Source organism: Betta splendens, chromosome 9 (genome assembly GCF_900634795.4).
Source record: "Betta splendens chromosome 9, fBetSpl5.4, whole genome shotgun sequence".
In the NCBI taxonomy this organism is placed as follows: Eukaryota; Metazoa; Chordata; class Actinopteri; order Anabantiformes; family Osphronemidae; genus Betta; species Betta splendens.
The window spans coordinates 23,070,680-23,095,275 of NC_040889.2; the positions used below are offsets into that span (position 1 = coordinate 23,070,680).

The 24,596-nt window shown below is 47.2% G+C and overlaps 1 protein-coding gene and 2 long non-coding RNA genes across 10 annotated transcripts in view; 2 read left to right on the forward strand and 1 right to left on the reverse strand.

The window, feature by feature from the left end:
- The first annotated feature begins 25 nt into the window (after positions 1–25).
- On the forward strand, positions 26–1,624 carry LOC114861492 (uncharacterized). The gene is made up of 4 exons (XR_008695685.1): positions 26–159; positions 473–611; positions 696–915; positions 1,066–1,624. It is a non-coding gene; the product is annotated as an uncharacterized LOC114861492 (long non-coding RNA).
- Positions 1,625–4,565: 2,941 nt separating this feature from the next.
- On the reverse strand, positions 4,566–7,724 carry LOC114861491 (uncharacterized). 2 transcript variants are annotated; one of them, XR_003786808.2, is made up of 4 exons: positions 7,591–7,724; positions 7,030–7,236; positions 6,798–6,894; positions 4,566–4,687 (listed from the first exon to the last, which is right to left on the reverse strand). It is a non-coding gene; the product is annotated as an uncharacterized LOC114861491 (long non-coding RNA). The 2 variants fall into 2 exon arrangements; XR_003786809.3 differs by having other exon boundaries at positions 7,566–7,664.
- The window catches only part of grid2 (glutamate receptor, ionotropic, delta 2), a 299,555-nt gene continuing 282,286 nt past the window's right edge, over positions 7,328–24,596 (forward strand). For 2 of the 7 annotated variants that reach the window (XM_055511914.1, XM_055511915.1), the window contains exon 1: positions 17,713–18,748. In XM_055511914.1, coding sequence (XP_055367889.1) covers positions 18,661–18,748 — 88 coding nt within the window. In that variant the 5' untranslated portion in view covers positions 17,713–18,660. Of the gene's footprint in view, positions 7,471–7,559; positions 7,699–17,712; positions 18,749–24,596 lie in introns of those variants that run through there. The other 5 variants (XR_008695665.1, XM_055511916.1, XM_055511913.1 and 2 more) reach the window with 4 other exon arrangements.

Sequence of the window (24,596 nt, forward strand, 5' to 3'; positions counted from 1 at the left end):
TTTTTGGCAGTTGGCGTAGCAGTTGGCACGGTTCTCAGTGAACATACTCCACGGCGCTCGCGGTGCCCACTCACTGCATCTCTGCACCTCGCTACCGGACTAGCATGTGCACAACACAAGTCAAATTTAGCCCGGGCCTCTCCAGGAAGCAGATGGCGGGTATTACGTTGACGCTACTGTTAGCCACCGGTGACTCTGCTGCTCGGCCCACTCGGCCCCGCTGCTCTTCCTCCTCCACTCACACTCTAAATATTAAACATAATGGCCGCTGTTTGTCTCGTCAGAGGGAAGCGGAGCCCTGAACGGCTCCTCTTGGCTTCCGCTCCGCTTTCCTCTTTTCCCGCTCCTCGAGCGCTCGTGCTTCCGCCGCCCCGCCCTCGCTCTCGCTCCTCCAGTTGTTCCACGAACCCGCCACTGTTGAGTGCAACAGACTGTAGTTGTGCCGCAGTTATTGTTCAATTTCCATCTGCAGGAACTCCCTGCAAATAACCAGAGATGGGAGAGGAAATGGGGCTGCTGATTTGAGGGAATCGCTCTGGTGCCAATCAGGTCAACGCGCCTCTTTTTGTTCCTTTTCCTGCTCAAGTCCGATTTTTGGAAATGCTCCGATTGTAAGTCTGCAGCTTCAGCGTACATGTCGTCCATTCAGTATTTTCATATTTATTTAAGACATTTCTCTCCATTCCTGCCCTCAGGCCTCTTTGACTTCTGAAACGGCCTTAATTAAAACCGGCTCTTGATGAGTGAATGAAGTGGTTTAATTCCTGGTTGCATCAACCCCCTGTCACAACCTTCCAAGGACTTGAGGAAATAAAACTTAATGCTAGAAACATTCTTCAGATATATCCTACAATGTAAGAAAACGCTGCAGAAGACGGAACCGCCCAAACTAACACGTCAGCGAGACAAGCAGAGGTAATAATTCACAAAGCTAGACTTACAATAGACTGAAGAAATGAACGAATGAATGAATGGGAAAGTCCCAGTGCTATTAGTCATCTGCCTAATCACACGCTCAGCAACATAAAAAGCAGGCGTCATTGTTCGGCCTCCTCCTCCCGACAGAAGGCCGATGAGCTGTCGAGTCAAATGGCCTCTAGATGAAATGCTGTCCCGCGGAGCACTTGGCAGCGATCAGCGCAACCAGCGCCGTGGAGCAGGATTCCAGTGGGCATCCTCCTCCAACACATACCAGCACATGTACAGAGCAGGGGAACCGGCCCTGGTTCTCCAGAACCGCCGCCCCGACCCGGGACAGAGACACAACCTCCCGTTTGTCCAGCACTGCTGCTGTTTGACCTACAGAGACCCAGGTGTGTGTGTGTGTGTGTGTGTGTGTGTGTGTGTGTGTGTGTGTGGCTGCAGCAGTTCTGTCTAGGGAACGCAGCGGTGACAACAGGCTCATTTGCTGCATGATTATCAGCGGGGTTGTTGCAAGTGGGAGAAGGAAGAAAGGCCGCCTCCGTACGCGCTCGCTCACAAACAAACAGGAACGCTGGCTTGTTCAAGCCAATTATGCAGGCCAGTAACCTGCCATATGGCTGCTGCTGGTTCACTGTGTGTGTGTGCGCGCGTGTGTGCATGTGTGTGCATGCATATGTGTGTGTGTGTGTGTGTGTGTGTGCGTGCGTGCGTATGTGTGTGCGTGTGTGTGTGCATGCGTATGTGTGTGCGTGCATGTGTGCGTGTGTGTGCGCGTTTGTGTGTGCGTGCGTGTGCATGCGTATGAGTGTGCGTGTGTGTGTGTGTTGTGTGTGTGTGCGTGTGTGTGTGTGTGTGTGTGTGTGTGCGTGCGTATGTGTGTGCGTGTGTGTGTGCGTGCATGTGTGCGTGTGTGTGCGCGCGCGTTTGTGTGTGCGTGCGCGCGTGTGCATGCGTATGAGTGTGCGTGTGTGTGTGTGTGTGTGTGCGCGCGCGTTTGTGTGTGCGTGCGCGCGTGTGCATGCGTATGAGTGTGCGTGTGTGTGTGTGCGTGTGTTGTGTGTGTGTGCGTGTGTTGTGTGTGTGTTTGTTCGCGCGCGCGTGTGTGTGTGTGTCGGGGTGTGGCTCGGGGTAATGACATCAGTTCAATCCATTATGGATTAATGAACTGCAAAGTCACAGGAGGAAGATTGTTCGGCTCAGGGAGAATTCTGAAGCCGCTCTAATGCGACGCTTCTCGCCGTTCGCCAGGCGTCGTGTAAATCTGCACATATCCAAATCAAACCTTTAAAGCCGTACACAGACCTAACTATGAAACGATCGGGCCCAGCTGCCTCCTGTGAGCTGTGAAATACGGCCATTTCCTCTGGTAGCTGAGGAAAATCCATAAAGTTCTTAAAGCTGATGGACGACCTTATTTTTCCTTTCCAAGTACAGAGAAAAGAAACCTGCCTTGGGCTTTGGAGGATCACTGAGAGATGAAAAGTCTCCCACACCTGCCGAAACCCATCGCGCGCACGCCGAATGCGCTCGCTCGCTCTCTCGCCCGCCCGCGTGCACACGGGCCTCGGCGTCGGCAGACTGAAGGCGAGTGGCGCCGCGGGCGGCCGCCGGGTCGCTTTGAAGTGTGTGTGAAACAGAAGGGGGCCGCGCTCGGACCCGTGTCCCTGCGCGGCGTCGATGATGTCATCTTCCTGCTCTTCATCACTTTATTCAGTAAATATTAGAATTAGAGACCTCCACTCCACACCAGTCCGTTAATGCTGCTTCCCCAGCTCCAAACTGGTGCATTAACTGCCACCATCTACTTCCTCCTGTTAGCTGTGTGGAAGAGGCGCCCGGGGCCTCGCATTCCTCCCTCCATCTGCCACCCCCCTCCACCCGCCCGCACCCCATCTACCCCACTGGAAGTGGCTGCAATCAGCGCTGTAATTTGAGGTGGCTCTGGCATAGACATGTACCTGCCACTTTTCTAAGGACCTGAAATTGCCACCACTTCTAGTGAAGGCTCACTTGCTGCCAAATGATAAGTGAAAGTCTGTGCGCTGCCGTCTCTGTTGCTCTCACTCCACCGCCTTCACTCCTATATAAACCGGCCGAAATGGAGCGAGATTAATAAAGCTCGTCCGTTTGTTGACAGCTGACGGGTTCAGGTGCATTAGTAGCGTTTCCAAATCAATACATTTATTATTGATCTGATCACTGTGCAAATCGTCTTTGTGAGTCATCTTTTACACCAACAGTCAACGTTTTGCAGACGACTCTCCTCTGTAGCGGTAGTTGGGCGCCTTTGAAGGCCTCATCCTGATATTAGCATGGACGCCTGCGCAGCGTCTGCATCCAGAGCTAATTCCCTGCTGTCGGGCGGCCTCGTCTGCCCGCGTGAAGAGTGAATGTTAAACGGCTAACGGCCGACATAAAGTTTAATTGAGTGACTCGTAAAGAGGCTTAACTGTGGTTTTTAGACTGCGAGTAAGCAGGCTGTTGGTTTAGGGAGAGGTCAGCGGGACCCCTCTCTTCATAAACGCTAACGGCGCCGGTGCGCGGCCAAGCGCCGCTTCTGTGACTGCGGCGCATCGTCGTGTTTGGGTCTAGACCTCGTTGATGTTTCCAGCCTTTACCTGCTCAGTAAGTAAATGTGGCACCTGCTGTCGAGTGAGCGCCGTCGCACATGGAATTAGCACAAGGGGGAACTCGTAAAGACCACCGTGGCCTGAAGGTGGCGCTGTGTGCGAGGCCGCAGCCTGTGGGGCCTCCAGTTTACATTAATACGCGCTAATCAAAGAATCTCACTCACGTCTCACGCTCCGAGAGACTCTGGTTGGTTGAAAGCGGCAGTTTTCCGAGGAGAATCAGCGACTGGTTGGAGTTTGAATAAAACATTTAACCACTGAACGGCCCTTTTATCCGACTGACTCCGGTGACTGTTCTTACCTTCGTCAGACGGGCGAGCGTGTGCTTGATCCGTCGTTCCGCTCACCTGAGCACTAGAAGGAGCCCCGATTGGCCAGCGTAGGGCGGGGAACGCTGCTCGACGGCCTCCTTCACTTCTCTGGTCGGATTTTAAAATGCTGCTGCAGACGAACCAAAATGTGGAGCTGCACCGCTTCAGGAACACGCGCGGACACCGTGCATGTTTGTCCCTCGGTTCGTCGCAGCTGCGGCCGGTCATGTGTCGCACTGGCGTTAAAAGACGAGGGGCGACGGGGGAGGAGGCAGTGGAGAGAGAAGCGAGCGAGGGAGCTGCGCGTCCGTTTGATAATGACGACCCGTCGGTCGGGAGGTGTGTCGCATTCGCAGCGTCGAGTGAAGGCGTTTGACACTCAGGACATCTTTTGGTTCCTGCCTGCTTCAATTAAGTTCCTGCTGTTTGTGGCTTTACAGCCTGCGGCTCCACTAATCTGTGTGTGTGTGTGTGTGTGTGTGTGTGTGTGTGTGTGTGTGTGTGTGTGTGTGTGTGTGTGTGTGTGTGTGTGTGTGTGTGTTCGCTGCTGCTTATGTTTGCAACTTGCAGCTTTTATTTAAAGGATGTTCCGTCACCCACATGTCTTGAATCTCATCCGTTGAAGTCAGGAGGAAGCTGCTGACGAGTTGAAAAGCTGTTCCATCATAACATTTTAAAATGCTTCTATCCAGCCAAGAACTTGTAGAATATTTATACAACATTTAATATGACTTCATATGACAAAGTATCAACATTATTGTCGTATTGATCTAAGTCCTGTTGTTCTTGTCCTGCAGGTGCTTTACACGGATCGTTGGCAGTCTGTAAGAAAGGAATGAATCTTTGAAGTAACTGTATTAGGACGGTCACACTTTCAGTTTTTTTATATATAAAATCATACCATAAATCACCTCAATTTATTGTAAAGTTCCAAAAAAACACACGAACGAAACGTATGGAAGGAGCTTTTCTAACGTCCAGTCTCTGACTGGAGGCCAGTGGCTTAAATAATCCTTTAAAATTGATCTTGTACCACATTGTGTCGCGTCGCCTCAGCGCCTCATCTTCACACACGTCGCCTCTAACAAATCACCAGTCCACACCGGCCTTATCGTGTGTGGGCATCTAGTCAGCAGGTGTCACCGGGTCCTCATAAGTTCTCCACATCCCACTGTGTTGCTCTGACAGCACCCAACAGGCCACACTGTTGACTTTATTTTATCTCTGTCAGCTCGCCCACTGCTCTCTCTCTCTCTCTCTCTCTCAGTTTCAGGGTCGGCTGGCTAGACAGGCTATTAGGCCACGGCTGCGGCACCTACACAGCTCTGACCCCGCGTATACTGTGTGTCAGTGACTGTTGGAGGGAGTGCAAGTCCTGCACACTAGTGGATGTTGCGTCCACAGCCTTACTGTACATTAGAGGAGACGACACAAACCTGCAGGCGCGGGGCTCTGTAACCACCAAACTGACCCGTGCCCCCCCCGCGTGCGGACGCCCTCCCTCCCAAAGCGAAGCTCATCCCATCTGAGAGCGAGGAGGAACAATAATAGCGAACGCAGCAGCGATAGTAAATTAAAAAAAAACCTAGTCCTCTGTGAAACGACTCACTCAGGCAAACAGATGAAGTCGAGAGAACAGGAGCAGGTATATGAGCGGGAGACTATTGATAGAATTTACTCCGCCGGTTGAGCCGACAATTATCTGCTAGATGAAATTGAAATTGGTTTGTGGAGTAAGTGGGGACCCTTTCAATGAAAATAATGCAAATATTAGGATAATTTACATGAGCGCTTGATACCCTCTCTGCCTCGCGTATCCTGGGATTTAATAGCCTGCCTTTTCCAAGATTACTAGAAGCCAGAGGAAGAAAGGTGTTGATGACGCGGGCGAAGAAAAGAGGCGGAGAAACGGAACCGTGGGCAAATTTAGCACGCAGTTCAGAACCCGTAAGCAAATTACTGGTAGGCAATCTCTGCACCTCCTGCCAGAAGCTGGTGAGGCCCGATTCGTTTTGGCCGGTGCCGCTCCTTTGCCCCGGGGACGAAGGGAGCCTCTTTACGCGGAGCTGAGTGAAAGGCGGTTTGGGGTCTCGAGGGGAAATAAAGATCACAGTTGAGCCGTTCTCCCTCAAGGACCCGGAACCTGAAGTGGGGAAATTATGCAAAGGTTACTCTTCAATTCAAATGCACGGCTGGAGAGGGACTGGGGGCTGATGACTGAAATGTACTTGGTGCTCTCACACACGTTCCTCCCTCAGTTTCAATCTAAAGTTTAATACTGTTGAGTATCAGCGCGGGAAAGAGCAACACCCCGACGGAAACGCGCACTTCAGTCACCTGAGCAGCGGCGAAGCCTCATTAATCACGCGGGGCCAATAAGGAAACAGCCCCTGCATAGAAAGGCGTTAAATAGGAAGTAGGTTCCTTCCCCCGGCTTTGTCAGACAATTGCATTGGTGACAATGATTGAGTGTGTTTGCCTCCGCGCACGTTGGTGCGAAGTGAACTCCTCCGAGAGGCCGTGTCAGACGTCTCAGCACTTTCAAAGTAAGTAGCTGTCCTAAACGCACGCCCTTGAACTAATAGCTCAGTGAACGCGCTGCTCCGAAAATGAGATAATAACGCTTAATTCACACATCGGGGCTCCATGGAAAAAATGGTTTCATGGTCTGACCTCAGGAACCAGTCAAGAAGGATGAAGTTGGTGTGTTGATGCTGATGGGTGCGTATAAATGTCATATCAAATGTAAACGTTTACTAAAATTGTTTCTTCCATCCCATAATAAATATAAATGACTGTCTAGCCTATATTGGTTCCCTGTACAGTCTGGATAGTAATAGAACCCCTGATGTCCAAGATGTTTTGATGATTTCCTTCAGACATAATCTAACACTCTGTGGTGAAAACTGCTTTTCTGTCATGAACATTGCACCTTGTCGCGCCGAACTGCTGCATCCTCCTGAGAACGATCCGGTCCAGGGTCACCCCGAACCCGAGAGGCAGCACGAAGCAAGCAGGTTTCCCAAACGCTGTTATTGGGGGGGAAGTCGTGAAATGAAAAAAAAGATCCGATACACCAGTTTTATAATGCAGTTTGAGCAATAAATCACAACTGCAGAATTAGCCTCGACGTGAAGGTGAAGCAGCGACAAAACCAGGCTCACCGTGTTACTGGTTCCTTCACAGGAGCTCAAGCTGGTTTTGAACTCGGTACAGCTCGGTTACAGGATGGATCATGCCAACATGCGGCTCCACACTCCGGTCCAACAGGTGACCAGCGGTACCGACCCACACGTGACGCGCACCTGGCGACAGCGGCCGTGACGACGGGTGGAGTATCACGCAGGAGCAGCGGGTTCTACTGGATCCGACTGATTACAATCGTGTTCCGTTAAAATAATGTACTGTATACATAAGTATAGTGCAAGTAATGTGACGCCACTGGGCTAGAAAGTGTCTGGTTCTAGTTCTTCGCGTGGACTCTGGACGTAGACTACGGAATAGTTCTTACAGTAGTTTAGCGGCTAATGCTAGCTAGTTAGCACCACAGTGTCTAATTAGCATACATCAAGGAGAGCACGTCATCAGACCGACGCTAACACCTTGTAAGTTTCAACGGCACTGTTTGTGCTGGAACGTTATTTCATTGGAAATGCTTTTTCCATAAATAATATCATGCTTTTCTATCAGTCAGCGTCACCTGAGACTGTAAAGACAAACTTGACCTGTGAGGTGATGACGTCGATGCTAATGGCCGATGTTTTGTTAGTAGACGATGGAGAGAATGCGTTCGACCAGGATGAAGACACGGACACGGAGGAAAAGCAGACGAGGTTAGTGTAACGTGTTACTTTGGGAACCGGCGTTTAGCACACAAACTCATTGGAAGTTTAATTTTAAATTGTGCAAATACTGTAGATTTTATATAATATGAACCTAGTAATTGTCCAGTAGTTCAGCAGCAGCGTTAAACGCTTAACTGTATAATATTACAGTGTGCATGTCTCATTCTCATTAGAGGCTAAGCACCCCTGAAGGTCTGATCCTAAAATGCCCACTGGTGGAAAATAACATTGGGACATTTACTTGATTACTTAATTGCTAACAGTATCCATCTTAGACGTACAGTGAATGTTGTGGAGTCCACTTAAAACATCAAGCTCTGCAGACCTACATGTACAGGCAATGCTTTGTGCCCAGGTTTGTTCTCATTGTTCTCATTATTTAAAGCACTGCGTTGTACAATACTTACAGTATCTAACTTCCTCAGTGTGACCATGATATCAGTATACGGATACAGTACTCGCATACAGTACTCGCATATAGTACTGTACAGGTCTTCTCTTCCCTTCCTCCAATTTGTGACAAAGATTCGAAGTTCTTCTAGGAGGAGCCTTGCTGTAAACTAATGTCTTATGCTTTTGCATTAATGTCACATATTGTACTGATTCATTTTTGGGTCAGTGTGACCCATCCAAAGGAAACCTGGATGAGATACCAAGAATATTTGCTAAGGAGTATTTTTTTAAAGATTATATAAAAAGTTCTTAGAAGTCACTTTTTATGAATTAAATAGATTTTTAAGATCAGGGGCTACATGATATTATACTTGAGTTGACTAGACTTAAGTAGTGGGCTTATGATAGTGAAATATATGGAAGTGTTAAAAGAGGTTTAGCAAAGCATATCATCAAGAGTATCTGAGTGAGGATTTAATGCTGAAGATAATATTAAAGCTAACTGAGCTAACGCACCTTTGAGATAAAAGCATTTGTGTGACATGGATATTATATCTGTCCTTAATTCCTGCTCTTTCTCCTCTTCTTGTTATAAATTGTTCGCTGTAAGTCTGTGGAACTGAAATGTGAGCATTTCTGGCCTTTACACGTACTGTATCCAATCCTCAGAGCCCAAACAAAGAAAGGTCTCAACGCTGTCATGTACTGTAGGCTTTAAATTCACTTTGAAGACACTGTGTTTGCTGCTCTTTTACAGACACACCATAGGAGTCTCCGTTTTGTCAGCTGTATTTAGAGCTGCTTCAGGTCAAAGGTCAGATATTATGACAAGGCCCATGTAATGAAAACAATTACATTCTAAAATCACATAATGTCAAGTCTAGATGGTTTTTACAGTTGCACAATGAAGACAGAAATGTTTAATTCAAATGTTGGAAGCTGTAAAGTGTCTTTTTTTTAGAGGTGTTGCTCCTGTACATATTCATACATCAACAGTTAAATGTTTACTGTACCATTAATACAAACCACACATAGCAGGAACAGAGACCTCTGCTGTAAGCTGAATGTACTGCAGCCTACTGTAAACACCAGACAACTACAACACTGTATTTGTATCAACTCCCAGTATGATGATGATCACACAAGAGTCAATAAGCTCAGGCTTTAACTGGTAGGTTGATGTTTACATTTCTGAGCTCTCTGGATTTAGATAGATAATTACTGGACATGGTGCCGGAGCGTTACGTGAATAGAACAGGGATGGTTTGACATTTAAACATGTCTCTTAATCAGCTGAGAAGTTGAAATAATTATCAGCGTTTGAAATGAACAGTGGCTCTAATAAGGTTCTGTAAGTTACTTGTTTCGCTAGTTCATCTTTAGTCAGTGTTTGTGCTTTTGGTTTGAATTGTGGTCAGCAGGGTTTATGACCTTTATCTTTTCTGCTAGAACAGAAAAATGCTAATTTATTATTCCACCACCATCCCACTGCCCCATGTAGTTAAATTTGAACAAATTGTGCACTGAATGCAGGTGAATACAGTGTCTTTGATCATTTATTCCTGCCCTCCTACCTATTTTCCTTGGCAGCTGTTGGAGCACAATGAGTCAGTAAGCTTTTTTTTCAACTCTTTTCCTCTTCTGTTTTGTGCCTCAGTATAAGAGGTTGCAACGTGGAGCATACTATTATTATTAGATTAGGTCAGTGTGTTCACCTCACACCATCACAAAATGTCCCATTTAAATAGAGTGGCATTTAAGTTTTGAAGTGTGGATATATTAATTAAACAAAACATATTGCTTTATCATTTTAATATAATCTCTGACTGCCTTAACATATTGAATGAAAAGGGAGAATGGGTTATAAGAAATTACAGTTTATTTCATCTTGTATTGGTCACTGTTCTGTTGGTTTGATATATATATGGTTTGATAAACATATATATATATATATATATATATATATATATATATATATATATATATATATATATATATATATATATATTGGTATAGAACAAAGATAACAACACTTGACTAGCACTACTCATCTTAAATAAATGCTGTTGTGTCTCTCATACATCATTAGATGCTATTAGAGAAACCTCTTTTTTATCTGTATGTCTTTGTAACAAACTTGTCTCATACCCACCGTGAGATCAAGCAATGGGCCTCTGGTCAGTGGAGGAGAGGAAGAAAATGGGGGGCAGCGATGGGGAAGAGGGGTGAGAGATGAGAGATTTTGAGAGGGGGGAGATGGAGCAGAGCAGGGTGTGTAGCTGAGCAACATGAAAGTGAAAGTGGGCCGCAGCTGGGTTAAAGCTGGGGTAGCCTGCTATTAACAGAGCGCAACAGTGTGAAGCAGGAGCTGGAGAGTGGGCTTCAGCCCGCGTCCTTCTCCGACAAGGTTTGCTTTAGTAAAACCTGATCCGGTCATTGGCGCTAACGCTCAGGTTAAACCCCTCATCACCGTCTAAAGAAAACTCATTTGGGTACGACTCCTCATATCAGAATTTAATTTAGTGTCGTGCTCTAAACACTTGATTTGAGAATTGGCACCTGTATCCTTCTGTTCCTTGCCTTCTGCTCACTGCAATGTTCTGATACAGAAGTGAATGTTGAGGTAACTATAATTTAATTTGAACTTTAGGCATGCTCACCCTGTTCTCTGGCCAGTGGGCAAATAGAAAGTCATTAGCGGAGAGCAGCATTTTTTGTGATCTTGAATCTCACCTAATACCGTGAGGCGTCTGGTAAAACCACCCCCGGTTAATGCCACGACCGTCTGTGTGCTGGAGCACTATCTGCATGCAGCATTACACTGGTGGTGTGCGTTTCATCGCATCCTCGCTGACAGGCTTTTGATGACAAATGTCAGTGCGTAGCCAAGGTGGCGCCCCAAGGCAGGCTTGGAAATGTTTTCAGGATTCGGCTTGAGTGCTGATCTCCAGCTGGGTTCTTCATGAAATCCCTTCCAGTAACACATTAAATGTTGCAGTGAGTGGAAATCTAGTAATAGGTTCTATAGGTGCTCGGAAGCCTCTCGACGTGGACAATGGGACGACAAAACTCCCCGAGGTTGTTTTAGATTTTATTGGACAATGATGGCGGCGTTTGAAGAACGGCTTTTAAAATGCTTGTGATGCATTTTCTAAATACAGAAGCAGCAGGGACTGCGAGGCCTGCTGTCTGTATTCCTCATGACAGAATCAAGCATTTTGCTGTGTGCTTTATTAACGTAATGGCTTGATATTCCCAGATTGGTGTAGATAATGTGCTGTATTTAGTGTCAGCTCCGCTTTTTTGGGCTGCTGTAGTTCAGCTCCCTGCTGCGACAGTATTATACAAACAAAGAAAGAGATCTGAACAGCGCATTTTACAATTGTTGTGGGAGGCGGTGGAGAAAGTACCACTGGCTTCTAAAACCGGATAATCTCTTCTTCATCAACATCACAGAGGACAGTCTCCAGCTGTGATTTTTATTAAACCGGGAAAGCTGTGGCATTTGAGAAGCGAAGAGTAAGTGCACAGACGGAAGGTGAAATAGCGGGCTATCCAAAATTAATCGATATCTACTCATCAGTATTCTGTCTAAGTTCGGCGAAGTTCAGACGCGTTCCATCAAAGACACCTTATCACATTTAATCACAACACAGACCGACCCCAGGTGGTTTTTGGCAGGTGCTTTTAAAGTTGTAGCAGAGGGGTAAATATTCGCCTTACACCCAGATTCATTTGCCAAAGCGTGACGTGTAAGACCTGCTACGGGAAAACATGCCTGCATCCGTCGTGGCATTTGAATATCACACCGCCTCATTCAGTACCTGCTGATCCTTTGGCTTTCAGAGTGTCCTGAATGTGAAAACAACTTTAGTAGTCAGTGCCAGGATGCCATGGTGCTTTCCATATTCAATAGGTTGGGCAGTGGAAAAATGCTGCCTGCAGGAGGTTAGCATAACAAATACCTCCAATAATGTGCCATGATGGGAGACGAGGGTGAAACAAGGTTGTTTCAGTATTGTTTTGCATCTATAATAAAGTAGTCTTCTGTATATTTCATAACCCATTTTATAGTTGAAGCTGTTTCAATTGAACAAGAGATGAGATATCCGCTAAATGCGATTCACCACTATAGGTTTAATCTGCGAATTGAGCAGGTTTTATGCTATAAAGGCCTTTAGATCAGATATTGTAACACAGCACTGGCAAAGCTATAGAAAGCAGCAGGTGAAGGTTTGTTGTACTCCTAAGTAGGAGCACAAATATAATATCCGACGGTGTCTGCTCACCAAAGACCAGTCAGTTTCATTGTGGAGCTTGTTTGAGTTATCAGTGTGGCTCAACATTGAGCATCAGTAGCAGACATGCACTGCTTCAGTGGGTTGTGGCTGATAATCACCAGAGATGCACTGCAGTTGTCGGTCATTCACAATTTCAGTATTATGCAAATAAGCTTTTGGTACAAAATGAGCACAAAAATGTTTTTAAATTACTTTAATTGAATAAAACCACACTGAAAGTAAAGGATGATATTAAGTGAGAAAATAATAAAATGCAGAAACGCTTTTAGAGGCCAAAGTGGAGGTTTTCCAAAAACTGAGGATGTAGCATTGTACCCAGAGTAGCGACAGTACAGTAGGTCAAGGCTCTCTGACCTACTGTCCTCAGGACCCACGCTGTGTTTTTATGGCTGTCCTGCCACCAAAAGCTGTTGTCTGGACCCAACCACAAACCAAACATTAAGATGAATATCGATTTTAAAAATGACAAATGTAAGCATTTTAAAAATATGATTGTGATTAGCTCTAGCATTTGCAGCCTTGGCCTGGATTGTTTTACCGATTTTAAATTACTGACTGTTTTTCGATGTTGGGAAACTCGACAGCGCTGTGTCTTGTTACACAATATTGTGGAAATGTTTTTTTTCCAGCAGGGATAATATTTCGCTGTGCTCTGTCACACACTGCTTGTTTTCATCCGTTCCTTCGGTCACAGACACACAAATCCAGCTTGATCTGTTCCGATCCTGCTGATACCTGCAAATTATCCACTTATTTTCCATGTGACGCATGTTTCCTATGTCCTTCACCCTGCACCTCCTCCCGACCTGCTTCTTCGCTACAACTAACTTTAAAGCTCCTTTCTGTAATTTCTGTTGTGGTGGTAACGCAGAAAAGCATTTGTAACTCATAAGGGCACACACACACTTAAATAAAACTTATCTTAAATATATAAATGTACAGGAAATACAATCATGTGATTCAGAATTACTGAATGTGTTATCTTTATTAACCTCCCTTGCAGAGTAATAGAGGCTGATCAGTTCATGGATCACACTAAAGCTGTACTGTATGTATGTAGCCAAACTTCTTTATTCATGAACTAAATGGATTTCTAACAGCACCTGATGGACATTTGGTTGATAGAGAGCATGCACATGACCTTCATGTGGTAGTAAAGTGATTGCTGTTCTGTGTATGTTCATTCCCACTGTGCATCATTTGCAAAAAGCACTTATGGGCTTGTAACTTGCTCTAAATGGATGAAGTGTAGCACCTCTGACTTCAAACATGCTGACTACAGCATCCAAATTGCAATCTTTCCATGCTGGGTCTGTCCAAGTCTGATAATAAACTTCCCCTTTCCAACGCTGAACATGAACACTTTTTTAGTTTTAACACTGTATTGGATATGTCCCATGCTGTTAACTGCTGGAGCCTAATAATAGGCTTATGGCAGAGATGATTGCATACAGCTGGCCAGAGTTTGTCAGGCCTATATCCAAAGCTGAAAGCCAGCACCGTGTAACTGAATTCATGAGCTCACATTTGCTAACCTCATAGCTAAAATATTGTGTTGGCATTGTATATAAAATGGAATAGCAAATAAACACCAGGGAAGTAGGACGTGCTCAGTGCTAAACCATGGACGCTAATCATATACTGCTTACATGTTAAAATTTGCAGAAGTTTGACATTGATCTGCTTAGGTTTCAGCACCACTGTCCCGGACAGTTCTTATGCTAATCAACAGTCCTAGTATTTCAGCACCAGTGCAAGAGGACAGCTCCCCAATATGCAACTGTTCCTGCTACAGCTGGGAAACAGCTGTAATGAGTAATTCTGCCTAAAAATGGGAATAGAATATTTTTAATATTTAATCCCCTTCAAGGGTGATTTTTATTTATTAGATCACTGCAAAAAGTATAAAAAACATTATAATCATCATTTGTCGACCAAAAATGACTAGTGTGTTCTCTCTGTAAATCACAAGGGTTGACTCATCAGCCTTGGTCTTTACTTGGGGTTAAAATAAACAGAAAAAAGATGCTGCTTTGGTTTTGTTTATGAGCGTATAACTATTAGCTTGTGTTGATCTTTGTTCCATGGGCTTTCTGTGTTAGAATAAATCATCCGCGTGGGTTGTTTGTAGCCATTTGAAAGTGTCTGGTGGTACTCAGGCTTAATAATTGCTGTCTGGTCTTTTGTTTAGAAGCACCGAACAAGCTAACACACATACATGTATGCACAGACGGACACACAGAGGACACACGCTCGTGATGGCAGGTTTTGCTTCCGACACACTAATGTTAGCTTTTACTGCCCTGTCACTTAACGGCTTTGGTGGCAAAATGAATAGTGAGGCATGCTTGCTGTTTATAATGTGCAAGATATCTGGCCTTAATTCACACAAGTCCATGTCCGTGTGAATAAACCGATGCAAACCTCCATCTAGTTTTAACCCCTGAGACAGACAACGTCCTTGAGGCCTAGTCACAGCAGTAGGCTTGCATACTAAGAAGCTGCTCAGCTCTGGTTTGTTCATATGTATCTGCCACATGTGCATTTAATGCGCTCATCCAGAGGCTTTTATGTAGAGTTTTATAGCATGCAGATAAAGCCTTAGCTGCACTCACAGAACCCTAAACACATCCAGAGTTACTCCTTCGCAGCTCAGACAAAAGGAGGACATCAGCTCCTTATGAACAAGATGATCTCACAGACACAGTTAATCTTTATTTTGGGAATTCAGATTACGTTACGTGGCATTTCACAAATTGGATTCAGGATAAACAGGTGTTTAATCAAGTGGTTCATCAATCAAAGATGTAATCGTACAGTTTGGAACATTTCATAACTCAGCACTCTGCTACTCTGCTCAGATGTCTGTCAGTGCTTTGACATGTCGCATTGGTTTTAATTATATAGACCCTTTTTACAGACTTCAGGATTCTTCTGTCTAACATTATTTGAATTTCCATTTCTGTGTAAGATTCTTAATAACTAGCAGAGTGTAAATTTCAGTCAGCTATGTGTAAAACAAAGCAATAATATAAGCAAACCAATAAAAGGGTGTCGGAGATTATGTGTAAAACCGACAGTAGATGTATTAGTTCTCGGGGAGATGTACACTGTGTGACTGTAAGTTAAATGAAACAGACGCTTTTCTGTGTGCTGTATGTAGAGCAGACAGCGGGAGGTGGATAACACTGGTGTTCAAGACTCACGCTCAGACGTTGGGATGAGCTACAAAACACCTGATCTTTGTCTAGAGTCTGAAAAAGAAGCCGGGCTGTGACTCTCAGACCACAGTTTGTCACTCCTGATGCTGAAATTTCCTTTTGATTTGATTTACAGTTATTTGCAGATAAAGCTGAGAAATCTTAACAGTTATTAACAGTATATGACTTGTATCGCCCTAATGGTCTGCGTTATGAGAGTTTACGGAATAACATGAAGTTTTGGTTCAAAGTAAGAGATCACAGTGAAGTAAACAAAAGTAAATATGATATTAGCATGAGAAGTACATTATGTAAAAACCCTGTGCGTGCGCGTGCGTGTGTTGCAGAGTTTAACTGTGGCTGTCTATCAACATGAGCTGTGTGCATGGACACACTGTAGTCATGTGAGTGCTGCTCAAGGTTACACTTCCTTAGTTGCACGCTTTAGGGAAATATTTTATTAAAATGTCTTTTTTAACTTTAGTGGAGGCCTTACAAATCAGCTAATTAAATTTTCCTGGTTATTTTACTGCTTATTCATGACACTAAACTAATTCATCTGAGGCCAAGTCCTTTTCATCTGTGTTAGGAATTTGTCATGTCCAATTACATGTCGTAATTTTAGAGAGGTCTTATCTTTTTGCAAAAAGATAAAGTTTGTGATTACATTGACTCCAGGATTGTATTTTATCCTAAAGTTTTTGTTTGGGATGTGAATTAATTTAAAATGCTCAGTGGTTGGATGAGTTTTACGACCATCTGCTATGCTGCGCACTTGTGGCGAAATGCCGTCTCCACCATGAAGCATGGTTGTGGCAACATCCTGCTCCTGCAGCTGTGCCTGGGGAATTATGAAACCAATGAATAAAATCAATGCAGGACGGAAATATGTGACCTGAGCTGCAAGAGAACGGCACCTTGAGATGAGTTTTGCAGCAAGACAGTGACTCCAAGTTTAACACTAAAGACAGATAGTTGAAAAGCGACGGTCACAATGTTCTGGAGCAGCCAAGTCACAATCCAGACATCAGTGTAATTGAGATCTGGTGGCTGAACCTGACCTCATAGCCTTTTGCAATGTGCAGTGGTAGAGATGTCTTTTTGTCGGAGCCAAATGAAGGAGATGGGATTCACAGTTAAACCAAAATAAATAAGAAGAAGACATGTAAACAAAAAAATCTGAGCAATTCAAACCAATATTATTGTCACTGCCCAAGATATGCACAGTTTTGATGCAAGCACAAACACTGCATGTGGACATCTTATCATTTCTTTATCTTTCAAAATGTGTTTTACTTGAATTCTTTGTTTTTCTTATCTTTGTTTAGCTACAGTTCAGCAGCTGAACAAGAGTTTTTTTCCCCCCACTCCAACGTGATATAATCACTTAATAATAAATCATAGTCGAGAATGAGAAGTGAGAGCCGCTTTCACAGCATCAGTATCACTGTCAGTTTAATCTCCATTCCTTGAATGCGTACAAAACAGTCAATCCAATGGTAACCGGAGGCTCCCAGCCCTCCTAATCCCTAATCCACAGTCTGAGGCAGATTAGGAGCACCCCTGTGGCCTCCCTCCCTTCAGGGACACAAGACCCAGGGAATGGGACGGAAGGTGTGCATAGATTATGTGGAGCAAAGGATGGACGGATGATTACCGGAGTAATTGTGAGAGGTTTGTGTTTATGCAGCCAGTCGCAAGTCATATGAGTGCAACCATATATACAGTACACACAACTGGATGAATAGTGATGTGGCGATGCATTGACCGATTAATGGTGAAGGATGCAGGATTCTCCCCATTCACAGCATCCGGGTAGAAGAGGTGGGCAGCGAGGCTGTGGCTGCCTGGAGTGGCCCTGAAAGCGCTAAGGTCGGCAGACCCCCCCTGTCTGTCTTACCTGCCTGTCTCCGTCAGACGCTTCTGCCCCCCCTCACCCTGGAGGAAGAGACAGGAGATGTAACTCCAGCCAGTAAATGCGCGCCGCGGCTGGATCCTGCTGCTCCTCATAGCCGCTGCCTCTCTCGCGCCTTCTCTCGGGTCGCCTCCCCACCTCTCTCTCTCTCTCTCTCTCACTCACTCACCCCCTCCCCTCCCTCCTCCCTCTTCTCTCCCACATGGACGCGACATACCTCCTCTTCACCAGCCGCGGTGCGAGCTGTGGCTGACGTGAATACCCGCATACGGAGCGCAGAGTGCGGGCGGTGGAGCGCCGTGATCTCGGTTCTGGGTCCTGGGTTCTGGGTTCTGGGTTCTGGTTCGCCTCCATGTAGCCTATCCTCCGGTCCCCCTGCCTGACGCAGAGGACAACGCTGGATTTGGGTCTGTCCTTCACCACACGCACGGGAGCCGTCTCCATCCTGGCTGCTCTCATACATGGAACTAGAGACTATTTGGGAATACGGTGCCATGTGACGGACGCGGCTTCCTTTACGCCGTAAAAGTCGCCGGGCTGCTCCGTGTGTTGCGGCGCTGTCGATCGCGGACGACGGACTAAAAAGACGCGGCTCGTGTGAAAATGGAAGTTTGGCTCATTGGCTCGGTCCACTGAGGCTGCCGGTGACGGTTTGGTGATTGGTGCAGGGGGGGGGGGGACTGCCACTGCGTCGCCAGGTCTGAGAGGCTCCGAGTCTCCGGTCGTTGAAACCGGACCTGCTCATCAACACAACCAGGTTTGTGTTGGCGTCACCGGGAGCTTCCACGTTCGTTCCTGCTCGAGGAGTGACCGCATTCAGCCCCTGGTTCGGCTCGAACGCGTCGGCGTTTGGATGCGGCTCGCTCTCTCTGCGGCTCCGCTCGTCGCGGAGGGGATTTCATGTTGAGGGGGATTTCAACAGGGCTCCGGTCCGTGATTATCTGGGAACCTCCGGTCGTCACCCACCTACAAGCCGCACAGCCTAACGCACAGAGGGGCGCATCGAGGAATAGACCGGGAGGAATTTCCCCACAGATGGACTGAAAAGACGCGTCGCTCCCCGGGAATCTAACTCCGCGCACTCTCACGCGGCGGCTCGCGATTTTCTGTGGCGCGCGGGGAGGAAATATCCGCGAACACCATGAAAGTTCTCTCGGCGACGCTGCTCTTCGCCGTTTTGTGGGGACAGCAGTGGAGGTCCGCGCTCTCGGATTCGATCATCCACATCGGTGAGTTACTGCGCTTTTCTCCCGTGCTCCGCGGCCACAATGAGGGTCTCTGTGCGTCGAGCGGCGTCGCTGCCAGTTCCCCCGACGCCCTGCGATATTCGGTGGCCTTTTCTCCGACTGGAACAACCCTCGCTGTGTCGACGCGAATCCTGAAATATTTTGGCACGTCAACTTGCTTTTAGCGTGTCCGCGGCGAAAGCACGGCGCAGACGCCGTGCAGCTCAACTTAAAAGCCTCCCTGTCACTTCACCATCATTCTCCCCTCATTAGCTGTCGTGTATTTGCGGGTGAACGCCGGCGGTGTCCGTGGAGGTGCGTGCATCTGTGCGCACAGGATGCGCGAAAAACAGGTGGTTCGGGATGGCGTGATGTCGCCCCGCGGGGCAGAAGGGATTATTCTGGGTGGCAGCAGATTTTCTTCTTATACATTTTATTGTCAGCACCGTGACACGACCGCGTTATAGCGTGAGCGTGGTTGTCTCACTGTCCTGTCTCCCGCCGCGGCCGAAAGTGTGGTGTCGACACCAGGGAGTGGATTCTTTGGGGCGATGAAGCAGCTCCTCCAGCTCCGGCTGTAGGTTGGAGAGAGAGAGAGGGAGAGGGAGAGGGAGAGGGGGGAGAGAGAGGGAGATGACGCTGGAGAGCGTGTCTTGCAGGATGAGATGAGAACGCGAGGTGGTGGTGGGTGCACACAATCGTTGCACAACTCGGTGGCCTTGAATTCATGTTCATGTACCAGCGAGAGAGGGAGGGGGAGAGCGAGCGAGCGAGCGAGCGCGCGCATTGTGTTGGTGTGACGCGCAAACACACGCACACACACCAGTGGAAAGATAAGCACCTGTGTGTGGTGAACTGTTTTGACCTCACGGCGCGGCCAGGATCCCATACGCGTTCAGCAAACACACACAGGAACACACGCGAAGCCGCAGCCCGCTCCGTTATGCTGCCAGACAGAGACCACTGGCCTGTTTAATCCGTCCAGAACCCGGCCGGCTGATTTAGTGGACAGAACACGAGGCTGTGCGCAGCTACCTGAACACATTTCTGCCAAGACCTGGACCAGTCGGAGGTCTCCACTGCTTTGCACCAAGGCAGCGGCTTATACTGTATCACACTTACAGCAGCACTGTGACCCAATGAGGGAGATTCAGGAAAAGGGTCAAGTTGACACAGAACGAGGATTGTCTGATGAACTCTGCCTAACACAGGCTCCAGATGCAAACAAAACCATAGCAACACTTGATTTTGCAGTTTCAGTATTTTGTAGTTTCCTGGAAACATGCGTTCTACTGTAACTGGTATTTAGGCTTGTAGCTATTAAAATATTTCCACAAAAGATTTGTGCAACTTGTTAAAAAAGAAATTGAGCAGCCTGGATGTGACTCTGGCTGCAGGTATAACCTTTAGCTAATTGAACACTTTTGTTAATGGAAAAGAAAAATGGTGTCCGGTACTGTGGGTGAGTGAGCTCATCAACAGATGACCAAACTGGAAATAAATAATTGTAGTCATCATGAGTGTCCAAGGAGCCCGACCTGCAGACTCCACCCGGACGTTGACCCCAGGTGCTTCCTGCTGTGAGGCAAGAGCTCTAAGCCATTAGCTCAGGTTGAACATGATAAATATTGAACAGTACATCGACATTGTAGGAACCTCAAACAGGACCCCTCCGCTTTTGCAGTTTAAAAGGCAGCGTCATGTCACAGTACATGTAAAATAACACATTATGCTTCCGTGCTGCTTTGCGCTCATGAATTCCTACTCGAGCGGCCTGTCAAAGCCTCGCGCCGGCTCAGAACAGTGGTGCGGCTGCAGTGGTACATGTATAGGAGCGCTCATCCTACATTCTGAGCTGTGGAGCGTCTGGTGCCCTTTGGGGCTGGCAGCATAATCCGCTGGTTAAACACATCAGCATGTGACTGGGTGGTTTGATCCCAGCAGCAGCCACATGTTCTACAAGTGTCTCGCTGCAAGTCTCAGAATTTCTCTCGTGCACCTGCTCGATGGCTGCAAGCGTCCTCAGACGCCGACGTTAGCCATGCGACTGAACCCCCTCAGACAGGAGACCTTCTGGCAGCAGGACTCTGTGGGTTCATCTCTAGCTTAACTGGGACTAATGGTTTCACTCACTGCTTTCATCTTATCCTCGCTTCGTCACCAGGGAACAAAGGGCACCTGTACTTCAGGAAAAATATCATGATTTCCCATTATTGTTTTCTCACCAAATGATTTGAGGAAGACCAATGACATGCTAATAGTTTCTTCTTCTAATTTTTTGCTGTTGGACAGGGTTTCTGTCCCCTGATACCTTTTTCCTGCTACACACACACACACACACACACACACACAGAGGGCTGACCTATGTGTGTGAGGATCATATTGACTCAGGGCTGCATGAGAATAAAACCCAGTACTAGACCCAGCAGGCGCGTCACATTGACATGTCAGAAGTAATCCCTGTTTTAATCTCTTTGTTGCTGCTAAAGATGGCATAAAGGGAAACGAGCGGGAGACGGACGGACGGACGGACGGACGGGCAGAGAGTGATGTGTATCAAAGGGAGGGAGGATGGGAAATGGACAGTAAAAGGCAAACTGGGGAGAATTAGACTGTGTGCTCGCCTGCCATCTTAAGCGCAGACCTGCGCCGCGCTGCAACAGGGCCGGCGCTGTTCCGGCCATATTAAAGCTGCGACTCGCAGACGTTTTTTTTTTTTGCCTCTTGTTCTGTCAATGCATTAAATGTGATTGAGCTGCTGGGAAGCCGGCGCTGCTGCCTCACCGGCCTCTCTCTTTCGGCCTCTCTTCCTTTTTCGCTCTGTAATGATCAGCATGCAGGGGGAACGGGGGGGGGGTCCGCTCGCCTGTTGGCCCTCTCTGCATCGTGCGCTGCATTGCAATGGCCCTCCGCTCTGTGAGGGCGGTCCGTGTGTGTGTGTGTGTGTGTGTGTGTGTGTGTGTGTGTGTGTGTATGTGTGTGTCTTTTTTGTGTGTGTGTGTGTGTTTTTTGTGTGTGTGTGTGTGTGTGTGTGTGGCGTATGCATGGTTGTGTCTGCGTGTTCTTGATTAGTTAGGCTCACGAAGCTGGTGTAATGTATGCAGCCAGATTAAGGGTTCAGGCTCGGACTGGTTTCCGCTTGTGAAGCATGTCAGAGTGCGTCCACGGGCTCACCAGGCATCACACACGAGCGGAGACTCGGGTTCACATAGTTTACAGTGTATTGACAGTGTATTAGTTTTGTTCCGATGCTTCATTGGAGCCTGCAGATTAATAACGCTTAGTTGTTAACACATTTTTAATGTCTGCCTGGATTCAACATGGCTTTTAAGCACCACAGCCGCGTCATGTATTGGACAGTAGGAGCCACAATGGGTCATGATCTCATGGCTGGAACGCATCAGAATTGAAGGGAAGAACACTGAGGAATTCATAATAATGTGCTCGTCCACCTCTAGGCCTCAACCTGAAGTCATGGATTTCTCCCTGGGTTTAACGGTGTGAACAGATGCAGTTCGGAACAGTTCATATGTAAATCAGTGATCGCTGATTAATCTGTCAGGCTTTTCAAATAATTAATATGTTAATATGGCCCAGAATTTGATAAATTCCATTCACCAGTGTTGACTAAATTTTAAAAGCGCCTGCATAACGTTTCCAAATGACTTCCGTGCTTTGTAGAGCAGAGAGAACACCTCGGGTCCAGGGAGGATTTGGACTAACAGACTTTTATTTTTTTATTTCTTAATAAAATTGCAGACGCTTCATTCATGCCTGGAAGAAGGATAGTGGTGTGCATGTGAGATAAATAATTTTGTCTTACTTGCTGTTTTGTGAGTTGAGCTAGATTTGACTGTGAAAAAGCAGCTTGTGTTGCTCCAAAATGAGGTCAGTGGGTGTGACAGGAGACCAGACACTGGGCTCCGCTGACTTCTGCTGGTGTTCTTGCAACTCATGTAAAAGTCTGAATTACAGCTGGTTTGTTATCGGACGCATTTAAACAGTCCATCGGTTCAGCGTGTCTGCTCATTGAATATAATAGCCTGTTATGTTATTTCTTTTGTGGGCGTCTCTCTCCTCCTGTGGTGCAATGCTGCTGTCGAGGCCTGGTCCTGTTGTCAGCAAGGTACTGTAAGCTGCAGGAATCCCATGTCATTTAGATGAAAGGGATAGAAGGGGGGGGGGGGGGCAGAGATGTGCTGTGCTGTGGATGCCCAGTGCAGTCGGGGTGATGAGGGCAGTTAAGGACGGACAGAGATTACTGCCTCCATGCTGTGTCCGGTGGGAGCTCCGTCCCAGAACCGTGTCCAGGGAGTCCAAGGAGGTTTCATTGTGTCTGTGAAGAGGGAGTGGGTGTGGCCATGACGCTTCCTGTTTAGTTTGAACTCCACAGCTGCTGACGCTGCTCCATCGGCGTCTCATTTGTGTGTGATTGGACCTGTTTTCATCTGTGACTGTGCTCTCGTGCACCGGAGGCAAGGCAGCGTCTGTGGATGCTTCTGATCACTTACAGTGTGTGTGTGTGTGTGTGTGTGTGTGGGGGGGGCGTTTGCATGGTTGTGTCGCACGCGCTCTGGCCACATTTGGTTTGTCATATTCCCGTCATGTAATGTGAGTCACAGACCTGTGAAGCGCTTGTGTGGCTTGTGAATGTTCCGGTGATGTTGGAGCCTTTTGTGCATCCTCTTGTGAAGGAAAGAGACGTTTATACCCGATCACTGAGGCAGAACCCTTAACCCAACCGCAGAGATGGAGGCTGTGTGTGTGTGCGTGTGCGTGTGTTTCTGAGTTTGAGCTGGACTGACAGCTCGCCGTAAGGAGAAGGATGATTGCTTGCCTGAGGTTGACTGCAGATGTAGGTGAGGGGAGCGGGCGCTGGTCTCACCGCAGCAGCCGGCGAGGCAGGTAGAACGGGCCAGACGGCGCTGGGAGGGCGCGGGCGACGCTGGCGACGCGGGCTCCTGTCGCCGGATGATTGTTTTGTGCGCCTGCGTTGATCTAGTCGACACGCAGAGTCGCAGGTGCGCCACGTCAGCCCAGAACAAGCACCTTTGTTCGCCAGGACGACGCCTTTGCTTTTTGAGGAGCTTGAACTGCATCTGAGAGCACAGAAGTTCGGATCCAAGGATGCACGTTTACTTGTGTCGTATAGAAAGATACAAATGGCCAGAAATACTCTATAATACTTGATCTGACACAGGAAACCTTGTAATGGTCATTGCATTATTAGTAGTAGTAGTAGTATAGTAGTGATGAATCTTTAGTGTGTGGTTGTAAATTCCGCACACTGTGTCCTTGAATGCTGTTCATCCATTTCATCCTTCCCACATTCTTCCAGTACAGTAATAATTACAGCTGCCCTTTCTTCCCCGTGTCCTTTTTCTTAATTTGATGCTCTCTGTGCTGACACAAATGCAGTTTTAGTCTTCCAGCAATCTGTGCTGTGTCTCCGTGGGACAGGGGAGCGTGCCCTGATCTACACTCCACTGTATCGCTCCGTGCACCCAGCGTTTCAGGCCTGTTGCCTGAACTTGCGTCAATCTGTGAGTGCTCATTTGTGAGCGCGTCTTCTGTGTGTGTGTGTGTGTGTGTGTGCGTGTACCGACACATGGCAGCTTCGTGTTTGCCTGTGTCTTGTGTGTCAGTGCAATTTGCTGCCAGTTGCTTTCTCCTCAGCTCTTCATAGCGTCATAAAACACCGAAAGCATTAGCAAGTTTGTTCTACCACGTGCGCAAACACGAGCGTGTCCTCTCGTGCACACGCAGACGCACACGAAGGAATGACTCTCACAGCACTAAAGCACATGCACGGCTCTAGAACATTCACTTTGATCACTGATACAGCACTGGC